At 70.1% G+C, this 7,693-nt stretch overlaps 1 protein-coding gene across 1 annotated transcript; it reads left to right on the top strand.

The window, feature by feature from the left end:
• Positions 1-462: 462 nt before the first annotated feature.
• On the top strand, positions 463-4,616 carry TAMALIN (trafficking regulator and scaffold protein tamalin). The gene is made up of 8 exons (XM_066207500.1): positions 463-606; positions 2,355-2,407; positions 2,815-2,869; positions 3,207-3,309; positions 3,395-3,488; positions 3,563-3,629; positions 3,707-3,773; positions 3,854-4,616. Exons 1-8 carry the CDS (start codon positions 463-465, stop codon positions 4,264-4,266), a joined length of 996 nt encoding a protein of 331 aa, XP_066063597.1. The 3' UTR covers positions 4,267-4,616.
• The last annotated feature ends 3,077 nt before the right edge of the window (positions 4,617-7,693 follow it).

The following is a 7,693-nucleotide window of genomic DNA, read 5'->3' as shown; positions in this document are numbered from 1 at the left end:
GGACCCCCCCACTGGCCCTTCTATGGGGACCCCGAGCAGGACCCCCACCTGGACCCCCCCACTGGCCCTTCTATGGGGACCCCGAGCAGGACCCCCACCTGGACCCCCCCACTGGCCCTTCTATGGGGACCCCGAGCAGGACCCCCACCTGGACCCCCCCACTGGCCCTTCTATGGGGACCCCGAGCAGGACCCCCACACTGGACCCCCCCACTGGCCCTTCTATGGGGTCCCCGAGCAGGACCCCCACACTGGACCCCCGGCTGAACCTCCACGTGGTCCCGGCTCCGGGCTCGGGGCCGCAGAGAGGCCGGACACAGCCGGGCTCGGGGCGTGGTCTGTCCCCAAAACCAGCGCGGTTTAACGCCCAAGTGGGTGCGGTTCGGGTCCAGAAGGGGCGCGTCCCACCGTGTCCCCGCCCCCGGGGTCCATATAGCGGCGCCCGGGACGGCCCGGCCCGGCCATGACCCTGCGGCGGCGGCGGCGGCGGCGGCGGCTCCGGCCGAAGGACGATGAGGCACCGGCGGTGGCCCCGGAGAGCCCCGGCCCCGCCGAGCTCTACCGAGCGCTGGCGGCGGCCGGCGGGACCCTGCCCCGCGTGCGCAAGGTAGGCTTGCGGGGGGAAGTGCGGGAGCCGCCCCGGTGGCCCCGGTTGTGCGCCGGGCCCGGAGGGGGAACCGGCGCCGGGAGCGGTGACGGGCTGCGGGGGGAGCGGGGCTGCGCCGTGTCCCCGTCCCGCCCGGCCGCTGGTGCCTGCGCCCTGCGGGTCTGCTCCGGCGTCTCCTCCTGGGCTCTTGTCCTGCCCCGGGGGCCCGCCCAAGCTTTCCTCGTGTCCCCATGGCGCCCTGGTGTCCCGATCCTGCCCCCGTGACCGCCACCACTCTCTTGTCCTGCCGCAGCATCTCCTCACCCTTGTCCCATCCTTCCGCAGCATCTTCCCAGTGTCCCCGTCCCGCTCCATGTTGTCCCCCCAGGCGTCACATCCTGTCCCGGATCCTGCCCACGTCCTGCCACGGGATTATCCCTGTACCCCCATCCCGGTTTTCCCCCCTAAGCCCCGTTCGGGTCATGTTTAGGTCCCTCCCCTCATTCCCTCAGGGATGTTCCCTGTGCCCTTTCCCAGTGTCCCGCCAAGCGCCACATCCTGTCCTGGTCCCTCTCCATGTGCTGCCCTGCAGCATTTGGGGTGCAGGGCCAGACCCCCACCCCGCTGTACGTGGCTCTGTCACTGGGACAGGCGTGACCCCACGGCCGCCCCGGACTCTGTCCTGTGAGAAGGGCGAGGGGATCGGCCACAGGGGACCCCGGGTCTGGTTTGGGGAGGGAAGGGGACAGGTGACAGAGTTCCCCAGGTCTGGTTTGGTGGAACACGGGGCCCCTGGAAAAGCCCCAGTGTGGCGGCGCTGGGAGCGACGCCGCCCTGACGCTCCCCCGGCCCCGTGGTGCTTCCTGAGCCTTGTGGGGAAGCGAAAGCAGAGCCGACATCCGGAGCAGAAGTGGCCTCACGGCCGCACTGCCACAGCCCAGATACGCACGGTGGCCTGGCCCCCGCTCACCAGCCAAGGCCACCACCAGACATGTCCCTGAGGGGGTCCAGGACGCCCCACGTCACCTTCCCGTCACTGTGGTGACGTGGGGCCCAGCGTGACAGGCAGCGACTTTCCCTTTGGTGAACACACCCGAGTTCTGGTGTTTTTGCTTTTTTCTGCTGGGTTGCCTTTGGGACGGTCGGTCACTGTCTGGTGACACCCGCGGGGCTGGTGACACCCACGTGGCAGAGCACAGAGGGAACCGCTGGCTGCCACCAAGACGTGCCATGTGCGGCTCTCAAGGAGCAGCTTATGGTGCCACCGCCTGCGCTGCGCTGGGGCTGCCAGAGCCCGGCAGCCACAGAGGGGCATTTGGGGACAGCCCTGTCACCTCCTGCCCTGCCGTGAGGGTCCTATCTTGCCCTGCCAGTCCCTCCACCCGCCCACGCCTGTGCTCCTGCCACAACAGCGACATTGTCCGCGCCGGGCGGGGGGTGGATTTTGCATGAAAAAACCCGACTTTGTGACCACAACAGGGCCCCCTCTGTGCCGGGGCCCCTCGGAGCGCGGCGTGGGGTGGGTGCGGCGCGGGTGACGTCAAAGCGTGGGGCGAGCTCGGGGCAGCTCTGAGGGTGCCTTTGAGCACCGATCAAAGCCCCGTTATGCCCGGGGGGCACCCGGGTGCTGGTTCGGTGCCGGCCTGGCACGGTGCTCCCCCGGGGTTTGGTGCTGTCCTGGTGGGACATTGTGTTTTGGCTGTCCCTGGAGGAGGTGGAGGGGATGTCCCCTCGGGTGTCCCCGGCTGATGGCTCTTCCTTTGCCGCAGGACGCAGGGTTCAAGTGGGCATCATCCCCGAGCCAGTCCCCGGAGGAGCACAGGTAGGGACAGGGGACACAGCAGTGGGGCTGGGGGCTCTGTCCCAGGGGTTGGGGCTTGGCCCTGGGACATTGGACGCTGGATAGCCCAAGAGGGCTGGAAATTGGGGGGATTTTATGAGAGAATCTGTAGCAGGGGAGAGCAGCAGTGGGGTCCCTGGTGGGCTCAGACACCCCCAGACCCTGTGGGGATCCTGCCTGGCACCCACAGGATTTAGTGACAGGGCTCTGGCCAAGGCAAACTGGGGGAGGGTCTCATCCCTGGACTCAGAGGGGGAATCCCACCTCAGCAAGAGGTGTCCTGTCCTTGGGGACCCCAAAGCAGCATTTTGAGAAGAGCCCAAGGTTTGCACAGGCGAGTTTGGCTGTGCCTGGTGCTCTGCCTTATCCCTGATCCCCGTGTCCCCCAGGAGGGTGGTGATGCTGGAGAAGAAGGCAGAGGAGTCTTTCGGCTTTGAGATCCAGGTGGGTGCTGCGCCTGGCCGTGCCATGCCCTACTCCCCACCCTTCCAGCCCGCACCTTGCTTTGCATCGAGGGTATTTTTAAGTTGTCTCTGAGCTGGGGGTTATTTTTAGCGGTGACAGAGTTGCCGCGTTACTGAACCTCCCCCGGCTGTGCCGCTGGGGGCAGCCAGGGGGGCACCCTGGGGTGCAGCCATCGGGGCAGGACCCCCCTCCCGTGCTGCCCCACATCACCCAGCAGCAATTCAACACTGCAATTGCTGCCCCCGTGCCTGCTGTCGGGGAGTTCCTGGGGGTCGGGACGTGCCCGTGCCCCTCACCAGACCCCCCCCCAATCCAGACCTACGGGCTGCACCACCAGGACAGGAACAGCGTGGAGATGTTCACCTTCGTGTGCCGGGTGCACGACGGGAGCCCGGCCGAGGCCGCGGGGCTCAAGGCTGGTGAGCACATCCCGGGGGAGCCGGGGGGGGGGGCCCGGCGGTGGGGAGCAGCACCCCTGAACCCCCTGTTCACCCTGTGCCCCAGGGGACACCATCACGGGGGTGAACGGGCTGAACGTGGAGGGCATCCGGCACCGGGAGATCGTGGAGATCATCAAGAGCTCGGGCAATGTCCTCCGGTGAGCTGGGGGGCGCAGGGGTGGCCCGGGGGGCTGCAGCCCCCCCCCCAGTGCTGACAGCTGCTGACCCACAGGCTCGACACGCTCTATGGGACGTCCATAAGGAGGGCTGAGCTGGAGGCCCGGCTGCAGTACCTGAAGGTGAGCAGGGGCTGGCAGGGCTCACGGGGGGTTGGGGACCCCTCCCCAGGGTCCTCACCCCCTCCCCCTCCCCACAGCAAACACTCTACGAGAAGTGGGGGGAGTTTCGCTCGCTGATGGTGCAGGAGCAGCGGCTGGTGCGGGGTGAGTGGGGGCCGGGGGGGCTGGCAGGAGGGTTTGGGGGCACCAGCTGCCCCCCCTGACACCCCCGTGTCTCCCGTCAGGTGTGGTGGCCAAGGACCCCAGCATCTACGACACGCTGGAGTCCATCCGCTGGTGCCTGCAGGGGGAGGGACTGCCGGGGGGCTCGTCCCGTGCCAGCGGCAGCGATGACTCCCTCTACCAGACCTGCGTCTTCGCCTCTTCCAGCTCACTGGACGGGGACAAGGACAAGGATGAGGACAGCGGGGGTCCCGCGCCCCCCCCACCGCGCCCCCGATCCGCTCTGGCCCGCAGCGCCAGCCTCAAGTGTGCGGGGGGGCCGGGGGCTGCGGGGAGGCTTTGGGCCCGGGCCGGGGACCCTGTGGAGGGAGCGGCCGCCCCCCGCAAGAGCCGACACAGCAGCTTCCGCCGGCGGCTGCTCAAGTTCATCCCGGGTCTGAACCGGGCGCTGGAGGAGGAGGAGAGTCACCTCTAGCCGGCGGCCCCCGGCCCCGCAGGACTATTTATTTATTTATTGCGAGGGGCTTCATTCCCTGGCCCCCGTCCCTGGGGGCTACAGGAAGGTTTGGGTTGGCCCCCCCCGGGCCGCGGGGACCGTGACACTGAGGGACGGACACACCACCGAGGGACAGACATGAGGACTCTCCTGAAGCGGCTCACGGAGCTGTCGCTGCTCTCGGGACCGGGGGGCTCCCTCCCTGCAGGGGAGCACCGGGGGAGCCCCGCATTCCCCAGGTTAGGGGGGCTATGGGGGTCCCACCCCCTGCTCCCCCCGGGCTCTTGTACCGCGTCAGTGCTCGCCAATACAGAGACGATTTGCAGCGATGTGTGGCCGTGGCTGAGGGGGGGCACAGCCCCGGGGGGACCAGGATGGGGGGGCTGGGGGCTGCAGCTCCCCCACAGCCCCCATGCTGCCCCCTTGGGCTCCCCGGTGGGCTCCGGGCAGGGCAGCCTTGGGATGACCGACTGATGTCACTTTAGACGTGAGTTCCCGGGGACCCCCGTGTCCCCCCGCCTGCTGCAGCCCCCGGTGCCGCAGGCCACGTCCCGGCGCTGCGGGTTCCCGGCCAGGCCCTTCCTGCCCCGTTTCCTCCGGCAGCCGGCGGGAAGCGGGTCCCGCCCCGAGCCCTTCCGCCTGCGGGGGACACGGTGCCCACGCGGGACGGGCACTGGGGTCCCCCCACGCCCTGCCTCAGTGTCCCCCGGAGCCACTGAAGCAGCATCCAGAGGAGTTGGGGGACACAAAGCCCGCCCCCCCTCCCCGGCAGCTGGGGGTCTGCTGCAGCACCAGCGTGTGCACGGGGATTGCCTTGCACGGAGATTCCCTGGCGCGGGTGCCCCGTGAAGCACCGAGAGCCCCCGGCCCTCTGCTCTGTGTCTCGGTTTCCCCTCTGGAGGGGCTGTTGCATGTTGGGGGACCCCAGCTCTCCCCTCCCCGTCCCCCCCAGGACCCCAGAGCAGCCTGCTGGAGCTCTGAGGGTGAGAGCTGCAGGTGTCTGTGTGTGCCGTGGGGGGCTCAGCTGGCTCCCCCACACTCTCCTGCCTTGTCCCCGTTCCAGGACGGCTCTGTGCTGGACATTTATGGTCTGGCTCCCGCAGCCCCGGCGGCTCTCGGCATCCTCCCGCGTGCTGCCAGGGTCGGAGCACCCCGTTCCTGTCAAAGCCATCACGGGACCCCCCGTGGCAGCTGCCACCCCACGCTGAGCTTTTTATAGCCCCGACCTGGGGCTGCGTGTGCCCGGAAATGGGCAGGTGGTGGCCGTGGGACACCGGGGGTCACGCGTGGCACCGACTGAGGCGGGCAGGGCCGGGGGGCCGAGGCTGCGAGGTACAGACCGGGAACGCCCCGGAGCAGCCTGTCATTACCGATAAATATAGGCCGGGGCAGGGTGCCAGCGCCAGCCGTGGGCACCGGCTAATCACCGCCCGGTCACGGGCACCCCGCAAGCCCCAACGCCCACCGTGGGGCTGTGGAAGGGCTGCACGGTGCCCACCGTACCCCCGTGTCCCCACCTGGGTGTCGGGGTGGATCCCCGGGGCCGGTGTGAACAGGGGTCTCCCCCCTGCACCCCCGTGGCCTTGCCAAGGGTGGCTGGGCTCGGGTTTCCTCCCCCGGAGCCATCGCAGTCCCCGCGACCTCTCCCGGGGTACAGCTAATGCCGGCTGCGGGGGCTGCCGGTGTCACCCTCCTGCCTCCGGTAACGCCGCCACCAAGCGAGGGACACGGGGGGCTGCAGCCACCACGCTCCGTGCCCCGGTGGCTTTGAGATCCCCGACAGCTCGGGGACCCCCCTGCCTGACCCGTGCCGAGGACTCCCGGCCGTACCCCCGGGCTGGCACCGGCCGTGCCCCTCGTCGCGTGGTGCAGGGACGGCGACACGTCCCGCCGGGCCCGGGGGATCCCTTTGGGGGCGGCCCCGGTGGTGCCGCGGGATCCCCAAGACGTCAGTGACCAGGTGTGACGTCAGCGGGTAGGTGTGATGTCACGGAACCCCGTCGGGGGCGGGCGACAGCCAGAAGCGGGGCCGAAGCGAGGTAACGGGCAACGGGAGGAGGCGGAGACGGCGCCCGGCCCCGGGGCCGCCACCTCCGGTACCCCCGTGCGCCCTCCGGACCCCTCTGGTGCCGGGCTGCCCCCCCTGCTCCTCGCAGGGCCGGGGGTTTCGTGAGGCCAGGCAGGGTCCCGGTACCGGAGGTCCCGGCAGCACCCCCGGCGACGGTTGCGGCTCCCGGGACCTCAGGGCGGCTCCGGTCCCCCGGTGGGACCGTGCCCGGGGGCTCTGCCGCTGGAGGGGCACTAACGGGGCTGCCAACCCGGGCACAGCGGGCCAGGACCCCCAGGAGCCCCGGTGTGCTCCCGGGAGTGGATACCGGCGGGTACGGCGAGGGACGGCACCGACTGGTACCGAAGTTGGTAGCAGAAGACCCAAGGGAATACCGGGCTGGTACCGGAGGGTACCGGCTGGGAAGATGTGCGGTGCTACCGGAGGGTATCGCGGGAGGTGCTGGAGTCGTAGCGAAGGTACCGGGATGGTACCGGAGGCTGTTCAGGGGGTACCGGCGTGGCACCGAAGGAGACTGAGGAGTTCCGGGTCCCTTCCGCTCACCCTTCGTCCTCCCGCGGGCCCGGGCCGGCTCCGCACGGGCTGAGCTCATCTTTCCAGCCCGCGGGCGCTGTTCCCGGCGCCGGCGCCCGCCAGCAGCCGCCGCTCTTTCCATCGCCCCGGCCAGGGGCTCCCCGCGGGGACCGGGCGGGGGCGGGACCCCGCGTCACTCCCCCCGCACCCGGCACCGAGCGGGAGGAGACCCGGGGCTACCGGCGCCTCCGAGCACCGGAGAGACCCAGATGGGCACTGGGCATAGTGGCACCGGGGGTACGGGAGACCACTGGGGAGACACCGGGAATGGGGGCACGAAGATATCGACACCGAGGGGGCTCCGGGGATGCCAACACTGAGGGGACACCGGGGATAATGGTATCGAGAGGGCACCGAGGATGGGGGCGGCAGGGTACCGGCAACGAGGGGGCACCGGGGATACCCCACACCGAGAGGCGACCGGGGGTGGGGTCTTAAGTGATGCCAGCGCCGAGGGGGCATCGGGGGTGGACGCACCGGAGTACCAGCAACGAGGGGACACCGGAAATACCGGCAGCAAGAGAGCACCGGGGATGGAGGCACCGAGGGACGCCAACCCCGGGGTACCAGCAGCGAGGAGACACCGTGGACACCGAAGGGGCACCGGCCCTGGGGACACCGGGGATACCCCTGACACCGGGGCCTCCCTCCCCCCGCCGGCGGCCCCCGGAGCCCCGGGGGGGATATGTGGGGAAGCGAGGGGCGCCCGAGCTATTTTTAGCCGGGGCCGCGGGGGTATTTTTAGCCGGGGCCGCGGGTGCGTCA

This window comes from Chamaea fasciata, unplaced genomic scaffold (assembly GCF_029207755.1).
Source record: "Chamaea fasciata isolate MVZ Bird 193981 ecotype frontalis unplaced genomic scaffold, bChaFas1.0.hap1 SCAF_41, whole genome shotgun sequence".
Taxonomy (NCBI): Eukaryota; Metazoa; Chordata; class Aves; order Passeriformes; family Sylviidae; genus Chamaea; species Chamaea fasciata.
This window is presented reverse-complemented; position numbering and strand designations above follow the sequence as displayed.

Coding starts and splice junctions, on each gene's coding strand:
- TAMALIN (XM_066207500.1), top strand. CDS start 463: ATGACCCTGCGGCGGCGGCGGCGGCGGCGGCGGCTCCGGCCGAAGGAC. Junction 2,408..2,814: donor CAGTCCCCGGAGGAGCACAG/GTAGGGACAGGG, acceptor CGTGTCCCCCAG/GAGGGTGGTGATGCTGGAGA. Junction 2,870..3,206: donor CTTTCGGCTTTGAGATCCAG/GTGGGTGCTGCG, acceptor CCCCCAATCCAG/ACCTACGGGCTGCACCACCA.